A 25,892-nucleotide genomic window follows, 5' to 3' on the forward strand; every position below is an offset into this window, starting at 1 on the left:
TAACCTCACTGATATCAGGGGAGCCTCTCTTCAATTCACCAGCCATAACAAGTACAGACTTGAGAGCTCGAAGTCCAAAGTCATAATGATGTTGTTTAGAAAGCTGCTCCTTTCCTAGTTTGTAAAGAACTGTCATCTTCTTTGCAAGGATCTACAGGATTCAAAGGAAACAATGTGAAGTATTTAAAACCTAAATTGACCAGATTATTTCCAGTTAAAATGAATAATGCACAAGATTAAATGCTTGTTTTCCACAATTCATTATTTTTCATGCCTTTTTACATCAATGTCAACTTTAATCAGCATTCTATTTATATGGCCAGGCTTCTGACGAATAACTGCCGAATAGGGCGGCACGGTGGCTCAGTGGTTAGCACTGCTGCCTCACAGTGCCAGGGACCCGGATTCGATTCCCGGCTTGGGTCACTGTCTGTGCGGAGTCTGCACGTTCTCCCCGTGTCTGTGTGGGTTTCCTCCTACAGTCTGAAAGACGTGCTGGTTAGGTGCATTGACCCAAACAGGCGCCGGAGTGTGGCAACTAGGGGAATTTCACAGTAACATCATTGCAGTGTTAATGTAAGCCTTACTTGTGACTAATAAATAAACTTTAACTTTAAACTTTAACTTAAAATATAGACATATCAACTGCCTGTAAAAAAAACTGAATTTTAAAACATTCCCCTTAAACATAAATATAATATATATCCATAGCAACTACTATCATCACACATGTAATATTTACTTTTGTTTCAACAAGGGTAGGCACTAATGATAAGCTTTAACACCACCTTCAGTGTGTCAGTGAATTGTGCCAGTGCAGTGTGCCAGTGCAGCCTTTGGACACCCGAGGAAGAGAGTGTCTGAAGACCAGGACCTCAAAGCTGGCACCAAGCTCAGGGCCTACAGAGGAGTAGTGATACCCGCTTTTCTACATGGCTCAGATACATGGACCAGGTGCAGCCGACACCTCAGAACCCTGGAGAAGTTCCACCAGCACTGCCTCCCCAAGACCCTGCAAATCAATTGGCAGGATTGATATACCAACATCTGTGTTCCCACTCATAGAATCCCTACAGTGCAGAAGGAGACCATTCGTCCCATCGAGTCTGCACAGACAACAATCCCACCTAGGCCCTATCCCCATAACCTCACATATTTACCCCGCTAATCCCGCTAACCCACGCATCCCGGGACACTAAGGGGCAATTTAGCATGGCCAATGCACCTAATCTGCACATCTTTGGACTCAGGTCAACATCCCCAGATGAGTCCACATCAGCCATATGCCTGACACAAAACTCCCGAAACAAGTGCTCTACCTGAAACTCAGACACGGCAAGTGAGCCCCAGCAGGGCAGAGGGAAAGCTTCAAGGACACCCAGGATTCCTCCTTGAAAAAGCACAACATTCCCAACACCATTCCCAAACCGCCCAAAGTGGAGGAAAACACCTGGGAAGGAGCTGAACATCCTGTGTTTCGATGCCAAGAGCAAACAGAAGCCAAGCATTAACAAAGGAACGCGTGGCAACCCAGGCACCCCACCCACCGCTTCCTCTGACACTGTCTGCCCACCTGTGACTGCAGGTCACTCACTGGACTCCTCGGGCACCTGAGAAATTATTTTTCACGTAGAAGCAAATCATCCTCGACTCCGAGGGACAGAAGGAGAGACTTCGGGCAGGATTTACCATGCAACCTGCCGGAGGCAGCCCACCTTTGGCCGGTGGCACGGTGGCACAGTGGTTAGCAATGCTGCCTCAAGCTCCAGGGACTCGGATTCGATTCCCAGCTTGGGTCACTGTCTGTGCGGTGTCTGCACGTTCTCCCCGTGTCTGCGTGGTTTCCTCCGGGTGCTCCGCTTTCCTCCCACCCTCCAAAGATGTGCGGGTTAGGTGGATTGACCATGCTAGATTGACCCTTAGTGTCAGGGGAACTAGCTAGGGTAAATGCATGGGTTATGGGGATACGGCCTGGGTGAGATTGTGGTCAGGGCAGACTCAATGGGCCGAATGGCCTCCTTCTGCACTGTAGGGATTCTATGTTATCAATGGGGTTTCCTGTGGAATGCATCCCTTGCCACTGTGAAACCGGCAGGGGGAGTGTGCCATTAGCAGGACCGGAACTATCCCACCGGTGTAAACAGTCGGAAGGCTCTGGCCTTTTCTTTTCATAATCATAGAATCCCCACAGTGCAGAAGGAGACCATTCGGCCCATCGAATCTGCACCAACCACAATCCCACCCAGGCCCTATCCCCATAAGCCTACTTATTTACCCTACTAATCCCCTGATACTAAGGGTCAATTTAGCACGGCCAATCAACCTAACCCACACATCTTTGGAGCGTGGGAGGAAACCGGAGCACCCGGAGGAAACCCACGCAGACATGGGGAGAATGTGCAAACTCCACACAGACAGTGACCCGAGGCTGGAATCAAACCCCGGTCCCTGGCGCTGTGAGGCAGTGGTGCTAACCACTGTGCCACTCCATAATGTGATTTTCCACTTCCGACCTTTTAAAAACAGCATTCAAGTAACAAATGTCTATTTAAAAGTCACTGGCATCATTTTGAATTACAAACTCGTGGTCCTCCTACCTTAGCCATTAGAAATCCCTCTGAGAACAGCATGATTTCGCAGATTTGCTGAAGGTCTGGAACAATCACAACCACGGGTCTGAAGAGAGCTTTCACTGACTCGGGAAGTTCTGTACGCCCAGCGTAACCAGGATTCATGGTGATAAAAATACCAATTCGACCATCCAAAGTAATCTCCTGCCCTTCAAACTACATAAACCAGAGAGAATGCAGCAAAAATGGACAAGGTGTCAGTAAGAGTGCCTGCATAACAGGCTGTTACATCATGGCTACACAAATAAAACTGGACAATCTCTCCGAAGACAGCACATGGGCCCAGATTTTTGCCAAGCCGGGTTAGTTTATCAAAAGTGACGGGCAGAACTGGATTCCCGCTCCAAAACCTAGTTTTCTGGCAATTCTGTTGGCACAGAATCCCACCCTTGCTGGCTCCATTGCAAAGGTGAACAGTTTAAAACAACCCCTGTCCCACCACAATTTTATTGGAGAAATGCACCTTTGCTAAGGACGCGGCCTCGGAGAGAAGGTGTGAAATACCTCATTGATTTGATTTTGATTTGATTTATTATTGTCACATAAACAAACGAAGAACAAAGAAAATTACAGCACAGGAACAGGCCCTTCGGCCCTCCAAGCCTGCACCGACCATGCTGCCCGACTGAACTAAAACCCCCTACCCTTCCGGGGACCATATCCCTCTATTCCCATCCTATTCATTTACTTGTCAAGATGCCCCTTAAAAGTCACTACCGTATCCGCTTCCACTACTCTCTGTGTGAAAAATCTGCCTCGTACATCTCCTTTAAACCTTGCCCCTCGCACCTTAAACCTATGCCCCTAGTAATTGACTCTTCCAATTACTGGGAAAAAGCTTCTGACTATCCACGCCTCTCATAATCTTGTAGACTTCTATCAGGTCTCCCCTCAACGTCTGTCGTTCCAGTGAGAAAAAACCAAGTTTCTCCAACCTCTCCTCATAGCTGATGCCCTCCATACCAGGCAACATCCTGGTAAATCTTTTCTGTACCCTCTCCAAAGTCTCCACATCCTTCTGGTAGTGTGGCGACCAGAATTGAACACTATATTCCAAGTGCGGCCTAACTAAGGTTCTATAAAGCTACAACATGACTTGCCAATTTTTAAACTCAATACCCCAATGAAGGCAAGCATGCCGTATGCCTTCTTGACTAACTTCTCCACCTGTATTGCCACTTTCAGGGACCTGTGTACCTATACACCCAGATCCCTTTGCCTATCAATACTCTTAAGGGTTCTGCCATTTACTGTATATTTCCTATACAGTGAAAAGTATTGTTTCTTGCATGCTATACAAAGCATACCGTTTATAGAGAAGGAAAGGAGAGAGTGCAGAATTGTAGTGTTACAGTCATAGCTAGGGTGTAGAGAAAGATCAACTTCATGCAAGGTAGGTCCATTCAAAAGTCTGACAGCAGCAGGGAAGAAGCTGTTCTTGAGTCGGTTGGTACGTGACCTCAGGCTTTTGTATCTTTTTCCTGACGGAAGAAGGTGGAAGAGAGAATGTCTGGGGCGTATGAGGCCTTAATTATGCTGGTTGCTTTCCGGGGGGGTATTGACAGGGTGGGTATGGAGAGGATGTTTCCTTGTGGGAGAATCTAGAACAACGGGTCACTGAGTAAAAATAAGGGATGACCCATTTAAAACGGAGGGAAAGCAAAAATATTTCTCTCAAAGGATCATCAGTGTTTGGAACTCTTTTCCTGAAAAAGTTGTAGAAGCAGAACCTTTGTATATTTTTAAGGCAGAGATGGATAGATTCTTTATAAGTAAGGGGGTGAAAGGTTATGGGGGCGAAAGGTTATCGGGGTGAAAGGATATCGGGTAAGATGCAGATTTGAGGTTACTGTTGATCAGCCATGATCTTACTAAATGGTGGAGCAGGCTTAGAGTCAGAGTCATAGAGGTTTACAGCGTGGGAACAGGCCCTTTGGCCCAACTTGTCCATTTTTTACCATTAAGCTATTCCCAATTGCCAGCGTTTGGCCCATATCCCTTTATACCCATCTTACCCATGTAACTGTCTAAACGCTTTTTAAAAGACAAAATTGTACCCGCCTCTACTACTGCCTCTGGCAGCTTGTCCCAGTCACTCACCACCCTCTGTGTGAAAGAATTGCCCCTCTGGACTCTTTTGTATCTCTCCCCTCTCTCCTTAAACCTATGCCCTCTAGTTTTAGACTTCCCTACATTTGGGAAAAGATATTGACTATCTAGCTTATCTAAGCCCCTCATTATTTTATAGATCTCTATAAAATCACCCCTAAGCCTCCTACGCTCCAGAGAAAAAAGTCCCAGTCTATCCAGCCTCTCCTTATAACTCAAACCATCAAGCCCCGGTAGCATCCTAGTAAATCTTTTCTGCACTCTTTCTAGTTTAATAATATCCTTTCTATAATAGGGTGACCAGAACTGTACACAGTACTCCAAGTGTGACCTTACCAATGTCTTGTACAACTTCAACAAGATGTCCCAACTCCTGTATTCAATGTTCTGACCAATGAAACCAAACATGCCTTCTTCACCACCCTGTCCACCTGTGACTCCACTTTCAAGGAACTATGAACCTGTGCTTGGGGGGGAGGGAGGGGTGGCGCACGCGGCTCCAGTCCCAATTGGGGAACCGTAAAATACATAGTCACCTGCTCCTATAATTCTTTCTTTGGCAGACCTTGAGAAACAAAAACTTGCTCTCTCAGTTTCGATTGTTAGATGTTGTATTGTAAGTTAGATATGCTTTTATGGCAGTGATTGGGTTCTCTAGTTTAATAATCTGAAGTGATTGAGTCCATGTAAAATGAAAGAAACCTTCAGCATCTATCGTTTAGGAAGAAAACCTGCTCCTGGATTTTTTTGATTCTCTGAAGATCAGACATGGTATCATTGCAAGGTAGTGCTGGCACAAAGGGCTGAATGGCCCAACCCTGCTCTTATTCCTTATGTTCTTTTTTTGTGATTAACAGGCCATCGCCTGTAGCTTTAACAAAAACCTTAGTCACCTGTTTTTGGAATTTCAATATGTTAAAAGTCCTGTGAGTTAGAACAATTTATCATAATAGTTGTGTCTATTATGAATGCTTAGCTGAGTTTCAAAAGAACCAGAAGCACTTATCTCAACAGAGGGCTGTACATTTTTTTTTTGACAGCTTTAAGAGGTTGTTAAAGGGTTAGCTGTCTTTGATGTGCTCAATAACATAGATGTTTGCTTGCTTTTATAACAGAATTACCACTGAGGAGATTTTTGGAATGGCTTTTCCTGAAGGAGGTTTTTTTTATTTAGTAGGTGTGTTTGAATGCGATTAGATTATTGGAAGCCTTTAGTTAGTTTAGTTTTTAATGTCAATTTCAAAGATATCCTGAGATCTTCCCATAGGGGATACTTGCTGAGTGGAAAGGAGAAACATGGGAGGCACAGTGGTAGCCTGGGGGACGAAAAGGGCATGGTGAGTACGAGAGGGCATCTCCGATCTCTGATGTCACCTCAGGCCTACTGCTGAATGTGACAGGCCCAGCTCCACGGGGCCTGATTCCCAGACATGAAGATATGGAGGGCAGCGGTTCTTATCATGGACATGGGTCTGAAGTCTCTGGATTGACCTTGTCACGTCCTCTATGAAAAAGCTCACAAAGACTAGTTATAATCAGGCTGAGCTCACAGACAATTGCTCTGCATTTATGGTGCCCCTATAGCTGATCTCTGTCCATAAGACAAGCAAGTGTTCGGTTATACAAACTGCAGTGAGGTAGAATGCTGCACGGTGGAACAGAATGTTCTACAGAAATAAATTATCTAATTATTCCCAGGAACATGTGATTTCTGCTCTACAATAGATCATCTATATATAGCAACACAGGAGTGATTTATGTGGATTGGTACACACATGGGAGGGAGGAACCTCCAGAAAAGTTAATTTACAGAAAGGGTAAAGCATAATTCTTACCTGGAATCTGGTCAGATGATACATGAGTGCATTCCGGATTGTCTGGATTTGTGAAGACACAACTGACAGGACAGCAGCATCTATACGATTAAACTCGTCAAAACAGCCCCAGGCACCGCACTGAGCCAATCCTGAGAGGATCTTCCCCATTGCCTACAAGAAAAGATGCATTGATTTTTTTTCACTATTCAATCTCAGATTAGACAATAATGTCACTCCAATATTCAAAAAGGGAGTCGAGAGAAAACAGGGAATTATAGACCAGTAAACTTAATGTCGGTAGTGGGGAAAATTCTCGAATCCATTATCAATGACTTTATAGCAAAGCATTTAGAAAGCAGTGGCAGGATCAGACAGAGTCAGCATGGATTTATGAAGGGGAAGTCATGCTTGACAAATCTGTTGGAATTTTTTGAGGTTGTAACTCGTAGAGTTGACAAGGGGCAACCAGTAGATGTGGTATGTTTGGACTTTAGAAAGCGTTTGTCACAAAATCCCGCACAAGGGATTAGCGTGTAAGATTAAAGTGCACGGGATTGGGGGAAGTGTATTGAAATGGCAGAGAGGAAACAAAGAGTAGGAATTAATGGGTGCTTATCTAATTGGCAGGCAGTAACTAGTAGGGTGCCACAGGGATCGGTGCTGGGACCCCAGCTATTCACAATATATATTAATGATCTGGATGAAGGAACAAAAGGTAACATCTCAAATTTGCAGATGATACCAAAGTGGGTGGGAGGGTGAACTGTGACGAGGATGCAGAGATCCTTCAGAATTATCTGGACAGGTTGGGTGAGTGGGCAAATCAATGGCAGATGCAGTATAATTTGGATAAATGTGAGGTTATTCATTTTGGAAGCAAAAACAAGGCGGCAGATTACTACCTGAATGGCTGTAAATTGGAAGAGGGGAGTGTGCAGCAGAACCTGGGTGTCCTTGCGCATCAGTCGCTGAAGGTAAGCATGCAGGTGCAGCAGGCGGTAAAGAAGGCAAATGGCATGCTGGCTTTCATTGCGAGAGGTTTCGAGTACAGGAGCAGGGATGTGTTGTTGCAATTATACAGGGCCTTGGTGAGGCCACACCTAGAGTATTGTGTGCAGTTGTGGTCTCCTTTTCTGAGGATGTTCTTGCTCTCGAGGGAGTACAGCGAAGGTTTACCAGGCTGATTCCAGGGATGGCAGGACTGATTTATGGGGAGAGATTGACTAGGTTAGGATTGTTTTCGCTGGAGTTCAGATGAATGAGGGTGGATCTCATAGAGACTTATAAAATTCTAACAGGTCTAAACAGGGTGGATGCAGGGAGGATATTTCCGATGGTGGGGGAGTCCAGAACCAGGGGTAACAGTCTGAGGATTCAGGGTAGACCATTTAGGACGGAGGTGAGGAGAAATTTCTTCACTCGAAGAGTGGTGAGCTTGTGGAATTCATTATTGAGGTAGTTGATGCCAAAACATTGAATGTATTCAAGTGAAGGCTGGATATAGCACTTGGGGTGAATGGGATCAAAGGTTATGGGGAAAAAGCAGGATTAGGCTATTGAGTTGGATGATCAGCCATGATCTTAATGAATGGCAGAGCAGGCTCAAGGGCCAAATGGCCTTCTCCTGCTCCTATCTACTATGTTTCTATGATACTGGAAAGAATCAGACTCATTGGCCATCCCTGGATCCCCTGAGAAGGTGGCAGTTGCCTTTCTTTTGATACTACCTTATCTAGGGGTCAATTCAGAGGCAGCTAAAGGTCAACCAGATTGGGACTGGAGTCACATATTGACCATGTATATTTGTTGGAGCAAAGTGTAGCAATAATACAAACCTTAGCTTTGTTAGATAACTGTTTATTAACAAAAATACACAGAGAAGAACACGGGCCCAAGCTTGTTTTTTTCAAAGGGAGAGATTTTCTCTGGACACCAAGTACAACAAAATCATAAACTGTAATTTATAAAACGTGCATATTTTATTAACATATCATGTGAAATCTTCCCCAATGGTGCATTTCTGATGTTAGAATGCAATGTTCATCCTCATTTCATTTGGTTTCTCATTTTGTCCAAGGAAATTCAGATTTTTCTGCACCAATTTTACAATTTATGAAAATGTGTTCCATTTTCTCCTACCTTTTCTTGTTGTTTTGTCACTGTGTCACATGACAAATGTCCACTGTGTCACATGACAAATGTCCACTGTTTCACAGGATAAATGTCCACTGTGTCACATGATAAATGTCCTTCCCCTAGACTAGTTCCCTTTTCACCTCGAAACGGATTCTTTTCCCATGAACTACTCTTAGCTTGGACTGTCCCTTGCCTTTCCAGTTAGCATACAGGAACTAATCAATGGTGGCTCAATACTGTGTCCATTGAAGCTGCAACACACATGTGAGCTCACTGCCAATGTCAGCCAAAGGACAAGAATTCCATTTGAACTGTGACAGACTGGGGAAGCGTTAAGCTATTTCCACAAATGGAGGGAATTTCAACAACTTGATTGCCCTGGGTAGCAATGAGAACCCTGTCACTAACAAGCTGTCAGCCAATATCTAGCCTGCTTGCTCAGCTAACGGATGTAGCAACGAGATGGAGGACAGGGAGAAAAATCCAATAAATTACTGGAAAGAAATAGAAAAATAGTAAAATTCTGAGAGTAATTTGGCAAGATGTGAGATGAACAGTCACTTAATAGAATCACAAGTTTATGAGGCCATTTGATCCATTGTGTTTGCACCAGCTCTCTGAACGAACAATTTGTGCCATTCTCGCCATAACCCTGCACATTCTTCTGTTTCAGGTAATAGCCTCATTTCCTCTTCAATTGAACCTGCCTCCACCACACTCTCAGGCAGAGCATTCCACACATTAACCACTCGCTGCAAAAGCTTTTCCTCTTGTCATCTTTACTTCTTTTTCCAATTATTTTAAACCTATGTGGAAAAGTGAGAGGTTATGCATTTTGGAAGGAGGAATGGAGGCATAGACTATTTTCTAAAAGGGGAAATGTTTCGGAAATCAGAAACACAAAGGAACTTGGGAGTCATTGTTCAAGATTCTCCTCAGGTTAACGTGCAAGTTCAGTCAGCAGTTAGGAAGGCAAATGCAATGTTAGCATTCATGTCGAGAGGGCTAGAATACAAGAGCAGGGATGTACTTCTGAGGCTGTATAAGGTTCTGGTCAGACTCCATTTGGAGTATTGTGAGCAGTTTGGGCCCCACATCTAAGGAAGGATGTGCTGGCCTTGGAAAGGGTCCAGAGGAGGTTCACAAGAATGATCCCTGGAATGAAGAGCTTGCCGTATGAGGAACGGTTGAGGACTCTGGGTCTGCTCGTTGGAGTTTAGAAGAATGAGGGGGGGATATTATTGAAACTTACAGGATACTGCAAGGCCTGGATGGATTGGACGTGGAGAGGATGTTTCCACTAGTAGGAAAAACTAGAACCAGAGGGCACAACCTCAGGCTAAAGGGACGATCCTTTAAAACAGAAATGAGAATGAATTTCTTCAGCTGGAGAGTGGTGAATCTGTGGAACTCTTTCTCGCAAAAGGCTGTGGAGGCCAGGTCATTGAGTGTTTTTAAGACAGAGATAGATAGGTTCTTGATTAATTAGGGGATCAGGGGTTATGGGGAAAAGGCAGGAGAATGGGGATGAGAAAAATATCAGCCATGATTGAATGGTGGAGCAGGCTCGATGGGCCGAGTGGCCTCATTCTGCTCCTATGTCTTATGGTCTTATGGTCTATCCTCTCTCATTGTTGATCCTTTCCTGAGTGAGAACAGTTTCTCTCTCCTCTGTCCAGATCCTCTATCAAATCTCCTCTCAGCCTTTTTCTCCAAGGAAAGTAGTTCTAACCTCTCCGATCTATCTTCAGAAGTGAAGTTCCTTTTCCCTGGAACCATTTTTGTAAATATTTCCTGCACTCTCTCCAATGTTTTCATGTCCTAGCCGAAGGGGGGGATTTTCTGATCTTTCCACAGCATGTTCCTCGGTGGCGGGAGGCGGCACTTTGTCCGCAGATGGCGGGATGTTCTGGTCCCACTACTGCCAATGGGATTTGCTAATGAATCTACCCCAAGTTGCCAGGAAACCCGCAGCGGGACCACAAGATCCCGCCATTGGTGCACAGAGTCCTGCCTCCTGCCACCGGCAAGAACAGCCGGAAAACTCCAGTCAAAGAGTCTGAAGCCTCCAGTTAAAATCCATTATGTACAGAAATTAATCACTGAGGTTCTTTGTCAAACCTGAAACATAAGGATAGGGGAGAAAAAAACCAGAGGGCATGGGTTAAGGGTGAAAGGAGAAAAGTTTAAAGGGAATATTAGGGGGGGCTTCTTCACGCAGAGAGTGGTGGGAGTGTGGAATGAGCTGCCGGATAAAGTGGTAAATGCGGGGTCACTTTTAACATTTAAGAAAAACTTGGACGGGTTCATGGATGAGAGGGGTGTGGAGGGATATGGTCCAAGTGCAGGTCAGTGGGACTAGGCATAAAATGGTTCGGCACAGACAAGAAGGGCCAAAAGGCCTGTTTCTGAGCTGTAATTTTCTATGGTTCTATGGTTCTATAAGAAAGAGCAATTATTAATCCTTACTTTGAAATCCATGCCTTCCCCACAATTTGTTACAACACAAAGCAATCCAAGAGCCTTGGCCAAGTCTTTAGTTGTCTCTGTTTTGCCAGTGCCAGCTGGTCCCGCGGGTGCCCCACCGAGGTACATGGACAATGCCTGGGTGAAAATAAGAAGGTTGTGCTGAGATCAACAATTGGCCCTGAACAGAATTCATCTTTTCATATTGTCATGGCATCGTTAAGTTTATTCTATGGTTTCGATTTGGTACCTGTGTCAGTGTCAGATATATTCGGTCTGTAAGAGGAGTGATCACCAAGCGACCATTCAAACCCATGTATTCGTAGCCATAGTCAAAGGTACCCGTACACTGATGCACCTTCAGCTCATCCGGCACCCGTTCCCAGTAGAAGCGAAGTTGGCTCTCCCATTCAAACTCGCGAGCATCCATTATACTGATTAATAGTAAAATTAAAATTAAAAGAACCAACAGTCACGGGAAAAATAAAAACAATAGCTTTAACCATCAGTTTGTGGGTTTTTTCGATCTCTTTCTCCTGTCCTGAAGGCCCTGTTGGGGTAGAGTTCCAAAGGCAGTCGACGACGCTGAGCGACTGTCCATGGAGTGGGGGTGGGTTAGGAGCCATACAGCAGCTCCTGATCCCACTCTCAATGATTCAGTGTGTGTTGCAGCAGAGACTCCGCGCCAAGACTCCGCGCTGTGACCTTGCTCCAATTAGTGTGGGAGGACTAAGTTTATGAAAAATGAAAAGGGAGAATCTGCTCTGGCAGCAATGGAAACTCAACACCACAGTCTTCACTTTCACAATGCTAAAGGATACGTGTAATTATTGGTATTTAATCTCACATCAAACACCATTCACCTACCTGTCTCTGACAAATGTATCCACAATGTCTCTGGCATGTACATCAATAATAAGCACTGTGTTATACTTTTTGCGATCATTCCTGCTCAGTGGTTTTGTGATACGGGTAACCAGGTCATCAATCTGCTGGTGCATCTTCTTGGCATAGTTCTTCATGGCTTGCTTATCTCCTTTCTTAACCCTTTGAAAAACATCTTCAACCTCCCATGTCCACCAGACTTGGGTAGCAGCAAGGACAACCATGCCCTCATACACCAGCATCCAGTCATTTCTGGAGGATCAAAGGAAAAAGATATTACTCATCAAAGGAGTTGGTCAACCTCAATGTTCAGGCAGCCAGAATTTGCAGGGATTGGAGGGGTGGATCATGAAGGCAATCACGATTGGGGGGTGGGTGAGGGCATGTCGGGCATGATGGGGTGCATGTTGGGGGGTCAGGCAGGTAGACCAATCGGGAGGGCCCTGATGCTGGCGACCCATGTCGGGGAGAGGGTGGGGGAACATGCCACTAATGAGGAGGGGTCCTGATGTCCGTAAGGGGAGGGAGGGGGTCTCCCAGTGCATTGTAAGATCAGGGTACCCTTGCGAAACGGCACCCAAGCGTTCTGAAGCCAGGCTCACTGACATGTTTAGGCCTTGACCCCTCAGCCAAATTCTCCAAAGAACTGAGTTAGTAAGGGAGGATTGCGGTGCACAGCGCCTGAGAGGCCAGTGTAGATTGCTCCATTACTCTCGTCATTCTGACACTTCGAAATATTTTGGGAGAATCCCACCCTATAAGTTAAAAAAGCATAAGTAAAGATTGCACGTGTAGAACTCAAAATACCCCAACAATGAGAATTTAACTGATCAAGAATCACAGCTCAGAATTTTCACCCATCCAATTCCCAAACCAGAACTATTGTTACCGAGTCCAAGTCCAAGAACATTGCGTTTCTATAGTGCTAACCAGTTAAAATCACAGTCAGAAGCAGTGTTTGAATGGTGCTGACCTGGTCAGGGTTTCACAGTATCGAAATATTGCCTCTTTAGTAATTAGCCGGTTTGTTTTTCTCATTTCAGCCAGCACTGTGGTCATCCAGTCTTCCACCCGCCCCTCAGCGGGGGTAGCCTGTCTAAATTCCATCACTTCCCCTTCAGCAGATATCATCGCTGTTGCCAACACTTCATTCTCATTACCCACTTGGAACCGCAGTGATGCAATGTTATCAAACATCTGAAACATTAAACAGCCAATCACAGAACCCCATTTTAATAAATTATCACAATAATAATTATAAAACTCACCAATTATTTTACAGGTGCCAACTTTTCTCACCACTACGTGGAGAAAGGCTTTTTTTTCCAATTTTCCTCTTGGACTTATTAGTGACTATCTTATCATTTATTGTCCCTAATTCGAAGAAAATAAGAACATAAGAACTAGGAGCAGGAGTAGGCCATCTGGCCCCTCGAGCCTGCTCCGCCATTCAATAAGATCATGGCTGATGTTTTTGTGGACTCAGCTCCACTTACCCGCCTGCTCACCATAACCCTTAATTCCTTTACTGTTCAAAAATTTATCAATCCTTGCCTTAAAAACATTCAATGAGGTAGCCTCAACTGCTTCACTGGGCAGGAAATTTTGGTCTGGCCTGCAAGTGGAAACATCTTCTCTACGTTTATCTTATCAAATCGTTATATAATAAAGACCTCTTTGAGGTGACCCCTCAGCACTTTCTTTTCTATGATTTAAAACTGTCATAGTCGGCCACTGACACAAGCTATCGTCTCGGAGATAAATTCAGCTGGCAAGTAGTCCACGAGGAGAAGAGATAGGGGAAGGAATCATAAAACAAAATTACCTTGATCATATGCTCCTGGACAGCCTCAGGGTCACTGCTCCCCAGTATGCTCAGTAATTCATCATCAGAAATGAAGAAAAACCTTGGGAAAGCATTTCGCTTGGAATCCAGATAGTCATTGAGGCTCTTCTGGCATTTCTCCAGCCCCTCACTCAGGTTCTTGAGATTTGTGAGACGATTATCAGCTTGGCAACATTTGTTTATTCCTGGTTCCTTCACAGTTTCTGCCATTATCTAGCAGTAGGAAAAACACACATGGAGTGGGATAAGTGGTGAATTATTAACTCTTTCAGAACAAGAACAAAGAACAAAACAGCACAGGAACAGGCCCTTCGGCCCTCCAAGCCCGGGCCACTCCCTGGTCCAAACTAGACCATTCTTTTGTATCCCTCCATTCCCACTCCATTCATGTGGCTATCTCGATAAGTCTTAAACGTTCCCAGTGTGTCTGCCTCCACCACCTTGCCCGGCAGTGCATTCCATGCCCCCACCACCCTCTGTGTAAAATATGTCCTTCTGATATCCGTGTTAAACCTCCCCCCCCCCCTCACCTTGACCCTATGACCCCTCGTGAACGTCACCACCGATCTGGGAAAAAGCTTCCCACCGTTCACCCTATCTATGCCTTTCATAATTTTATACACCTCTATTAGGTCACCCCTCATCCTCCGTCTTTCCAGTGAGAACAACCCCAGTTTACCCAATCTCTCCTCATAACTAAGCCCTTCCATGCCAGGCAACATCCTGGTAAACCTCCTCTGTACTCTCTCTAAAGCCTCCACGTCCTTCTGGTAGTGTGGCGACCAGAACTGGGCGCAGTATTCCAAATGCGGCCGAACCAACGTTCTATACAACTGCAACATCAGACCCCAACTTTTATACTCTATGCCCCGTCCTATAAAGGCCAGCATGCCATATGCCTTATTCACTACCTTCTCCACCTGTGACGTCACCTTCAAGGATCTGTGGAGTTGCACACCCAGGTCCCTCTGCATATCTACACCCTTTATGGTTCTGCCATTTATCGTATAGCTCCCCCCTACGTTAGTTCTACTAAAATGCATCATTTCGCATTTATCTGGATTGAACTCCATCTGCCATTTCTTTGCCCAAATTTCCAGCCTATCTATATCCTTCTGTAGCCTCTGACAATGTTCCTCACTATCTGCAAGTCCAGCCATTTTCGTGTCGTCCGCAAACTTACTGATCACCCCAGTTACACCTTCTTCCAGATCGTTTATATAAATCACAAACAGCAGAGGTCCCAATACAGAGCCCTGCGGAACACCACTAGTGCTGTCTGTACCTTTAAGACCTGGCTGGTTGTAGGGATTCGCATTCTAATCAGTATTCTGTAACTTGATTTTGTGCACTGTTTGAGAGCACATTTCCACTCCATCTGACGAAGGAGCAGCGCTCTGAAAGCTTATGGTATTTGCTACCAAATAAACCTGTTGGACTTTAACCTGGTGTTGTGAGACTTCTTACTGTGAACACCACTAGTCACAGGCATCCAGCCGGAAAAAGACCCTTCCACTACCACCCTCTGTCTTCTGTGACCAAGCCAGTTCTCCGCCCATCTAGCCACCTCCCCCTCTATCCCATGAGATCCAACCTTTTGCACCAACCTACCATGAGGGACTTTGTCAAACGCTTTACTAAAGTCCATATAGACGACATCCACAGCCCTTCCCTCATCAACCATTCTAGTCACTTCTTCAAAAAACTCCACCAGGTTAGTGAGGCATGACGTCCCTCTCACAAAACCATGCTGACTATCATTAATGAGTTTATTCCTTTCTAAATGCGCATACATCCTATCTCTAAGAATCCTCTCCAACAACTTCCCTACCACGGACGTCAAGCTCACCAGCTTCTAATTTCCCGGGTTATCCTTCCTACCCTTCTTAAATAACGGGACCACATTAGCTATCCTCCAATCCTCTGGGAACTCATCTGTGTCCAGTGACGAGACAAAGATTTGCGTCAGAGGCCCAGCGAGTAACAAGTTGATCATTTGTATTAAAACCATTCCGAAAAGATTTGTGGACAGAATTCTATTTGATTGTAACAATGGCATCGTACAGTCCCGGACCCCCTGGGTTCCTAATGCACCAGCGAAGCTTTTCCCCACAATATCCAAGGGTGGTGACCCTGCCGGAGGTTTCAGGGGCAGCTACTATACACAACATTGGATAGAAGAAGGTTGTAAGTCCCAAAGGCAAGAGGTTAGATACTGGGGGAGGAAGGGTGGAAAGATCACAAGGGTGGGAACAAAGCAGGGACGTTTCTTTAACAATAATCCTGGAATCATTACTGTAGCATCCAATTATCTTACAAGGCAGGGTGGAGCAGCCACTGTGGTAATGATATCACCATAGTTGAGGAGGTTAATCTTTAAAGGCTAAGGCCTCAGAACGTTATTGGCCTGAGCACCTGTGAAGGTGTCTCAAATCAATTTGACTCTCGGCTGTTGGGAAACATGACCTTCCTGCTCTTCCTCAGCAATGCCATCATCCTTTTCATTCTCCATTAAACCCCACTGATGCCAAAAGACAGTACCGGATCAAGCTAGAGTCCCAGGCTAGCCACACCGACCCCCGCCGACTATGGCATGGTCTAAAAGATATAACAGACTACAAGATGAAAGCATGTAAAATCGCCGGCTCCAACGCACCCCTCCCTGATGAGCTCAATGTATTCTATGTCCATTTTCAGCAAGAGGTCAGCGAGAGCATGCCCTCCATCCCGGAAGCCTCAAATGAACCTATATCTGGGGTCACTATTGCAGATGTCAGAGCAGCCTCCTCGAAGGTCAACCCACAGAAAGTGACTGGCCCGGATGGGGTACCCGGATGAGCACTCAGATCCTGCATGGATCAGCTGGCGGGGGTATTCGCAGACATTTTCAATCTCTTTTTACAACAATCTGAGGTCCCTATCTGCTTCAAGAAGATGACCATCATCCCGGTACCAAAGAAAACGGCAAGCAGCGTGCCTTAATGACTATTATCCGGTGGCTCTGACATCCAACATTTTGAAGTGCTTTGAAAGTTTAGTTATGGCACGAATCAATTCCGGCCTCCCAGATTGCCTGGATCCACTACAGTTCGCTTACCACTCCTTGACACCAGATCTTCCGCTTCCCACTTCTTAGTAAATGTTGCTATGCCGACTTCTCCCAGAATGCTCCAGGGAAGTCCCTCTGCCGCCTCTCCCAGTGTGTGATGAGACCCAACTTACCTTCTCGGAGAGCGGTGCCGAGAAACTTCAAATCCCATAAGTCCTCGGCAGTGGGCAGCACATGCACAATCCAGCAGTGAAAGGACTCGTCAAGACACACAGCGGGGAATCAGCATAAAAGGATGAATAAAAGAAACACTGCAAAAACTGGGTCATATAACCCAGGAGTAGAGCACTATAGTTGAGAAGAATCGCAGGCAGGGAGATGTCCCAGTTACGTTAAGAAGGAGTAAGAGGCTCCAAGCAGAACAAGGGCTGTGGTCACCAGACTTTAAGTGAAGAGGACTCAGGAGAAGCCTAGAAGTCCTAAGAAGGCAGCAGAAGATTGTTGACTTTGTGCTGTGGCCATTTGGGGAGCCAAAGCCAACTCTTTGGAGCTGTTGGGTTCTGCTCAGCATGGCCAAAGACCTGATTTGTGTTTGAGAGTTGGTGCTAGAATGTAGAATCGGAAATCCAGGGCAAAGTCTTGAGAAATGAGATTGAAACCCTAAGATGTGGGCCATCGTTGAGGCTGTCCGAGTTGGAGTGACGTTTTGAGAAAGTTGCAAGGTGAGCTCTTTGAAGGTAACGACTGGAATCCTTAATGAAAGAGTTTCAGCGAGATTAGTTGACTCATGGGCTAACATTTTGCAGCTGTTCTAGCCAGCAAGATCTTCCAGTTCCCGCTAGCAGCAACTCCCCACTGTTTTGATCCTGGTGGCAAAGAATGCAAAGAATGGAAAAACACATGGACAGCAGCAGGACCGGAAAATCCTGCTGCCAACCAACAGCAAACCACCTCCACTGCTGCAAAACACGTCTCAGGGAAGGGTGGAAAATCCTGCCCACCGTGTTTACTGACATCTGGGTGGGTTATTGAGAAATCCATGGGATCTGCCTTGGTCGCATCTGCCATTTATTGTGCAGTGCTCTGTGTTTGCCTGTTAATTCACATGTACATGATATTAACCCTTAATATTGGAGTTTCAGATAGGTATTGTAAATCACCCTGAACCAGATCTTACCATAAAGCAGGGAGGGGGCTTAGTCTATGATCATAGCAGATGCAAAGGAGACAGTTAAGATCAGGAAACTGGAAGTAGTTGGAAGTGGTGGAAGGTGTCAGAAAAGCGAGGCAGGAGGAGATTGGGTTCATTCAGTCTCTTGGAGCTAGTTAACAGCGAACAGTGTAGCTGCTATCAGTGACTGAAAAAGATGCTGGGAGCAAAATCGCAGTTTTTAAATATGAAAAATCATTTATTTAGTTTCAACTTAGCATCCATTTAATTGTAAGTAACTACCTTCTTAAATATTCTGTCAATGTTATCAAACTTCTTTGCTTCCTCTGGCAGTTGTGATCGGATGTCGCCACCAATGAAGATGCTTTCCAGATACATCCATTTTCTTTGTACCACCAACCAGACCTACAGAGGACAATTCTCAGTGAATCCCTGCTGAAAAATCCAGTTACAATCCCTGCAAAATTGTCACTTCTTCATTAATATTTTGTAGCGTTATCATTTCATTATTTAATGATAGACCACGATATCATGGTATCATTGGGCGGCACGGTGGCACAGTGGTTAGCACTGCTGCCTCACAGCACCAGGGACCCAGGTTCGATTCCCGGCTTGGGTCACTGTGTGGAGTTTGCATGTTCTCCCCATATCTGCGTGGGTTTCCTTCAGGTGCTCCGGTTTCTTCCCACAGTCCAAAGGTGTGCGGGTTAGGTGGATTGGCCAAGATAAATTGTCCATTCAGGGGACTTGCTAGGGTAAATGCACGGGGTTATGAGGATAGGGCCTGGGTGGGATTGCGGCCGGTGCAGACTTGCTGGGCCGAATGGCCTCCTTCTGCACTGTAGGATTCTATGAAACACATCCACATGTTAAGTTCCTTCAGGTAAAAGGAAGGAGCTGTACCACCACAGGATACCTGTGTCAGTAGCTGGCTACTCAAATAGTTTTAATAATGTTCCAATGCTCAAGGGACTGAATAATCTTCTTCTGTCTGTTCCGATGTTTCCATAAACACAACTTAGCAGAGCTGGAACTAAGGTAAATAATTAACGTCTCAAACAAAACCAAAAAAATGCTGGAAATATTACAGACTGGCAGAGAAAAGGCCATTTATTCTTCCAGGTGGGGACTCAATGGGCAGGGCTCCCCCTACCCCCGGCGGTATGTTTTGTGGAGGTTAAGATGGCCTGCCATTGGCCAGTGGCAGCATCTTCTGGTCTCACTGCTGTCAATGGGTTTTCCCATTGTTCGCACCCTCAGCCCCCGGGGATCCCACAGCGAGCAGGGGTGGGTGGGGCGGGGGGCAGTGTCAACAGGACCAGATAATCCTGACAGTGGCAACGCCCAGGGAATTCCGGCCTATATCAGAGCTGGAGAGGCACTAGTCTAAAATTAACCCCAAAACTAAAAATTAGCATGAATAATTTATAAATGTAACTGAAGATATAAAGGGTGGTGACTGTGTGGAATTCACGACTACAGAAAGTAGTTGAGGCCAAAACATTGTGTGATCTCAAGAAGAAATTAGACATAGCTCTTGGGGCTAAAGGGATTAAGGGATATGGGGGGTGGGGAAGGGGGGAATCAGGATATTGAATTTGATGATCAGCCATGATTAAAAGGAATGGCGGAGCAGGCTGGAAGGGCCGAATGGCCTCCTCCTGCTTCTAGTTTTTATGTGTACATGCTTCCAAAAGCATTGTTGGATTATAATATATGCATCACATGTATCTGATTTTGGAGACAGTGGCATCTTGCAAGGTTGGAGTTAAAACATTGCAGTAGTTTACAGGTTCCTTACCGCAATCACTTCACCAATTAGGGATAGGTTTCTCTCCCACTCCTGCACTGTGCTCAGAAAAGGTCCCACGAATCTGCTTCCAGCCATGCTCTGCAGGTTCATGGCATTGTCATCAAGTATCTGAAGTATGTCGTCCACCGATCCCAGAATGTAGCCTCGATCCTGAGTCCCTTTGTAGTACTTCTGCACGGTGAATTTCATATTCTCCCAGGTATCCACAACCTCCTTGACACCCTGTGTACAGAGAGCATCCATACCCGGCACTGAGAAAGTCCTGCTCTTAACCACAAACCTCCCAAAGCAGCTTTTACCCTCAGCTAGCAAATCATTAGTAACGTGGCTACACTTCTGCACTTTAAAATACACATAGGCACTAATAAACTCGAGCAAAGTATGGATTCTGTAAATGAAAGCAATTTCATAATAATCCAGTATTTTAAACTTTTTAGTACTGGATAAATCTTTTTTGTACAATATTTATGAACAGGCAATTGTGGAAATGAGTCTAGTTAACATCATTTTAAGGATTAATTCTGTATTCCCACGCTCCCTGTAAGCAGCTGTGCTAAAAGCAGGACAGGAAGGAGGGATTATATTTCAGATTAGCATGGCCCTGCCCAATATCCTCATCCAGGCCCCTCTCCCCGACTCCCCTCCCCCAACAACTCCTCCCCCGACAACCCCTCCCTGACCACCTCTCCCTGACCCCCCTCCCCCGACAACTCCTCCCCAACAACCCTCCCGACCCCCTCCCCAACAACCCCTCCCCAACAACCCCTCCCGACCCCCTCCCCGACAACCCTTCCCCAACAACCTTCGCGACCCCCTCTCCCCGACACCCTCTCCCCAACCCTCTCCCCCGACAACCCCTCCCCAACAACCCTCCCGTGCCCCTCTTCCCGACCCCCCCCTCCCCAATCCCTGCATCCCAGCCCTCTGCTTGATTTAGACCATAAGACCATAAGACATAGGAGCAGAATTAGGTCACTCAGCCCATCGAGTCTACTCCACCATTCAATCATGGCTGATATTTTTTTCATCCCTATTCTCTTGCCTTTTCCCCATAACCCTGATCCCCTTATTAATCAAAAACCTACCTATCTCTGTCTTAAAGACACTCAATGACCTGGCCTCCACAACCTTCTGCGGCAAAGTGTTCCACAGATTCACTACTCTCTGGTTGAAGAAATTCCTCCTCGTCTCTGTTTTAAAGGATCGTCCCTTTAGCCTGAGGTTGTGCCCTCTGGTTCTAATTTTTCCTACTAGTGGAAACAACCTCTCCACGTCCACTCTATCTAGGCCTCGCAGTATCCTGTAAGTTTCAATCAGATCCCCCCTCATCCTTCTAAACTCCAACGGGTACAGACCCAGAGTCCTCAACCGTTCCTCATACGACAAGCTCGTCATTCCAGGGATCATTCTTGTGAACCTCCTCTGGACCCTTTCCAAGGCCAGCACATCCTTCCCTAGACATGGGGCCCAGAACTGCTCACAATAGCCCAAATGGGGTCTGACCAGAGCCTTATACAGCCTCAGAAATACATCCTGCTCTTGTATTCTAGCCCTCTCAACATGAACGCTAACATTGCATTTGCCTTCCTAACTGCCGATTTCCCTCTGCCCGGCCCCTCTCCCCAACTCCCTCCCGATCCCCTTCCCCCAATCCCTGTATCCCAGCCCCTCTCCCTGGTTTCCCTCTCCCCGGCCTCTCTCCCTATTTCCAAGATCCTCCCTCGCCTTGACCCACATTCCATGTCTATACAGGTGGTCTGCTCAGAAGGTGAGATTTAAGCCGCTAGTTTGGAAAGTATGGCTCACCTTCTCAATGCCAAGTTCTTTGATGGCAGCAGTAACAATGTCACCAATGACCTCACTGTATTTATGAAGTTGCATAGCAAACATATTTGCGAGTGTGAATGTTTCAGCTCGCATCTCAAACTCGGTCTCTGTTCTTTGCATTAATGTTCTCCAGTGCCTACAAAATAAATTATAATTGTGAGAGACTGAACAACTGCTTACCCTAGTACTCGAGTTACAGTGGAATACCCAAGGCACAGTGCGATACCCAAACTAATATGGAGTATTTGTGATAAAGTGGAGTATTTGAGTTAATGTCAAGTACTCCAGTTCATGCGGATTTCTCGAAATAGTGTGCAGTACTCGTGTTAATGTGGATTACTCAGTTAACGTTGGGCACTCAAGTTTACCTACAACTCTTTCCATTTTGGTCAAAACAATTGGAACTAAAAGTACAAATGAAACTAACCTCTCTCTTAATGCCTCATTTTTCAAGTCCAATAACAAAGGAATGGATTCCTTAAATTCTTTCATCTGAGATTCCAGATAGAAACCAACTGAGAGGCTTCGAACATCTTTTGGTAGCTTTCTGAAAGCCTTCAAGAACCCATCGATTCCTTCTTGAAGCAGCTGTACGTTTAGATCTGCCCATAACGTCTCAGACCACTCGCCTTTCGCAATCTAGAAAAACGGTAACAGGATAATGAAAAAGCAAAATGAAATCGGAAGTGAAAACAGCAAATGCTGGAACTAATCAGCAGGTCAGGCATCTGTGGAGGGAGAAGTGGGGGCAATCTTATCAAACAAACTCTAAGTGCTGAATGAGCGTGAAGACAGGAGAGAATTGCACCCACTTTTTCAGTAAACTTTCAGACACGATCTTATGCCACTTAGTGCATAATCTTAGCAATGGATGTGGAAAAGATTGAAAGGGTGCAGAGGAGATTTACAAGGATGTTGCCTGGATTGAGTGGCATGCCTTATGAGGATAGGCTGAGGGAGCTCGGTCTTTTCTCCTTGGAGAGACAAAGGATGAGAGGAGACCCAATAGAGGTGTATAAGATGTTGAGAGGCATAGATCGGGTGGACTCTCAGAGGCTTTTTCCCAGGGTGGAAATGGCTGCTACGAGAGGACACAGGTTTAAGGTGCTGGGGGGTAGGTACAGGAGAGATGTTAGGGGGAAGTTTTTCACACAGAGGGTGGTGGGCGAGTGGAATCGGCTGCCATCAGTGGTGGTGGAGGCGAACTCAATAGGGTCTTTTAAGAGACTCCTGGATGAGTACATGGGACTTAATAGGATGGAGGGTTATAGGTAGGCCTAAAAGGTAGGGATATGTTCGGCACAACTTGTGGGGCCGAAGGGCCTGTTTTGTGCTGTAGTTTTCTATGTTTCTAAAAGAGGCAAAGTGTGATTCACACCAACAGGGGGAGTGGACGGAGTCTATTACAAAGAATAAAGAACAGTACAGCACAGGAACAGGCTCTTCGGCCCATCATCTGTGCCGACACAGATGCCTCTCCAATCTGATATTTTCTTGTCTCTACGTGGTCCATATCCCTCTATTCTCTGCCTATTCATGATGTGGAGTTGCTGGCTTTGGACTGGGATAGGCACAATAAGTAGTCTCACAACACCAAGTTAAAGTCCAACAGGTTTATTTGGCAGCACGAGCTTTCGGAGCGTTACCCCTTCATCAGGTGAGTGAAGAGTTCAGTTCATAAACAGGGCATATATAGACACAAACTCAATTACAAGATAATGGTTGGAATGCGAGTTTTAACAGGTAATCAAGTCTTTACATCTTTACAGATGCAGACAATGTGAGTGGAGAGAGGGTTAAGCACAGAGATTTTGCAAGCCCAGGCAAGTCATGGGGGTTACAGATAGCTTGACATGAACCCAAGATCCTAGTTGAAGCCATCCTCATGTGTGCGGAACTTGGCTTTCAGTTTCTGCTCAGCGATTCTGCATTGTCGTGCGTTGTGAAGGCCGCCTTGGAGAACATTCTGTAACCCCCACAACTTGCCTGGGTTTGCAAAATCTCACTAACTGTCCTGGCTGGAGACAATTCACACCTCTTTAACCTGTGCTTAACCCTCTCTCCACTCACATTGTCTGCATCTGTAAAGACTTGATTACCTGTTAAAACTCGCATTCCAACCATTATCTTGTAATTGAGTTTGTGTCTATATATGTCCTGTTTGTGAACTGAACTCTTCACTCACCTGATGAAGGGGTAATGCTCTGAAAGCTCGTGCTACCAAATAAACCTCTTGGACCTAAACTTGGTGTTGTGAAACTACTTACTCTGCCTATTCATGTACCTATCCAGATGCCTCTTGAACACTGTTATAGAATCTGCTTCCACCATCCCCTCCGACAGCACGTTCCAGGCATTCACCACCCTCTGTGTGAAAAACTTGCACCTTACATCTCTTTTAAACTTTCCCCTCTCACTTGCAACCTATTCTCACCGGAAAGTCAGCTAGAGTGCACCACTGTGCATGTGCAGATCTCTCAGTGTACTGTACAAATGTACACAGAACAGAGAGACTGTTCGACATTTGGGCAATGCATGCTTCCTCGCATTGGATGTGGCGCTTTGCTAAGCTAAGCTGAGTGTGAACACTCTGCGGTGGTGACCTTTAAACATTGCACCTGGAGTTTACGAGATCTGAGGTCACAGTGGGGTGGGTGAATCAGAGGCCACCTGTCAGTTAAATGCCATGATCCCCGTGGATGAATAGTCAATGATATCCAAACTACAGTCATTGAGGCCAGCAGGTTGAATTCCGTTCTTTTAGGTCCAGTACCACACTTTGCCTTGTTCAGGAGCAAATTTTCCCATTCTGCCCGCCACTGGAATTGTGTGGGTGAAGGGCGGACCATGGAAAGGTCCATCCATCTCGGGTGGGATTTTCCAGTTTCGGGGCGAGTGCGGTTTACAGGAACTAATCCAAAATTACTCTGAGATTTCAAAGGGCTCACTTCTCCCCATTTCACTGAGTCATAACATCCTGTGGTCATCTAAACCCAAATCAGCTTTCACCAGCAAGACCCACTGCAGTGATTCCTCCTCCCGGCCGCACCAGGGAAAATCTTCCGGTGCCCTTAAATTAATGTGAATTCCATCTCTTCGACCAGACGACAAGCTCCCACCGGCATTTTGCTACAGCTGTTATTTCCCAGCCTCTCTGTGTCCAGCAGTTTGGATGAGTTAGGTGGCCTGTTAGTCTACCCATGGCAAAGCTAGCTACTCTGTCCATTCTTTTTAGGTGTTAAAATGGCAGGTGAATTTCAATAGCACTTGTCCTGGGCCCCTGTCGCTACGGTAACTAGGCCATTCAGGCTTATTGTTAGGGAGAACTAGTAACAGCTCACTTGTTCCTTTTCCTTACTCCATTTTATTTTTAATTAAAGATATGGCTTAAACATTAACCGACAGTCTAGCAGTTATAACACATATTCAGTGCTGTTCTTGACCCAGTGACAGGAGTTGCATCAATCTCGTTAAGTGATAGCTCCCCACCCCCACATCCACTTTACCCACAATCACTTCACCTCCCCAAATCGCCATGGATGAATTACTGAGCAGGTCAGCTGACCAGATCCAAGAACCACTGTGCAATTCTTCTATGATTCCATCCACTAAAACCTCACTATGCTGTGTCACCAGTGAACCTCTATTCAATTGCTATAGTGCAAGATAGTGTTTGTACGTGGGTGATGGTGCAGACAGGCAGCACCATGCTACATTGAAGTAAAGACTGTTTGAAACGATTGGGCTTTCAAGCACAACAAGTTGTCCCAATCGACGAGGCTTGTACACACTGCATGTCCACAGTTCTTTAATAAAGCCCATGTCTTAAAGCATGGCTACATTAAGGAGACTATACAAACATACCCGCTGTGCCTTGTAAATATCATAGATCTGTCGCAAGCCTTTTATTTCCTTCTGAAGTGACAGCAGCTCAGGGTGCATTGTAATCGACAGATCAAAAAGCTTCTCAGCATTGGCCAGTTCTTGCCGGTTTCGTTCAAATTCTTCCACCTCATTTTCAAATTTGCCCAAGATCTCAAGCCCTGCATTCAACATTGAAAGCACAAAGAGCCGGGACATATTTACAGCTTTTCGAGCGTATAAAGGAAAGGTCAGGTAAATATACAAGAACATAAAAATAGG

At 45.6% G+C, this 25,892-nt stretch overlaps 1 protein-coding gene across 1 annotated transcript in view; it reads right to left on the reverse strand.

The window, feature by feature from the left end:
* The window catches only part of dnah10 (dynein axonemal heavy chain 10), a 268,946-nt gene that overhangs the window by 127,309 nt on the left and 115,745 nt on the right, over positions 1-25,892 (reverse strand). Inside the window, exons 24-36 of the mRNA XM_078226101.1 lie at positions 25,614-25,792; positions 22,177-22,388; positions 21,729-21,885; positions 19,911-20,144; positions 18,392-18,514; positions 13,869-14,102; positions 13,017-13,240; positions 12,026-12,295; positions 11,409-11,592; positions 11,162-11,296; positions 6,575-6,727; positions 2,598-2,786; positions 5-151 (exon numbers count right to left, since the gene is read on the reverse strand). Coding sequence (XP_078082227.1) covers positions 5-151; positions 2,598-2,786; positions 6,575-6,727; positions 11,162-11,296; positions 11,409-11,592; positions 12,026-12,295; positions 13,017-13,240; positions 13,869-14,102; positions 18,392-18,514; positions 19,911-20,144; positions 21,729-21,885; positions 22,177-22,388; positions 25,614-25,792 — 2,441 coding nt within the window. The remainder of the gene's footprint in view (positions 1-4; positions 152-2,597; positions 2,787-6,574; positions 6,728-11,161; positions 11,297-11,408; positions 11,593-12,025; positions 12,296-13,016; positions 13,241-13,868; positions 14,103-18,391; positions 18,515-19,910; positions 20,145-21,728; positions 21,886-22,176; positions 22,389-25,613; positions 25,793-25,892) is intronic.

Source organism: Mustelus asterias, chromosome 13 (assembly GCF_964213995.1).
Source record: "Mustelus asterias chromosome 13, sMusAst1.hap1.1, whole genome shotgun sequence".
Lineage (NCBI taxonomy): Eukaryota > Metazoa > Chordata > Chondrichthyes > Carcharhiniformes > Triakidae > Mustelus > Mustelus asterias.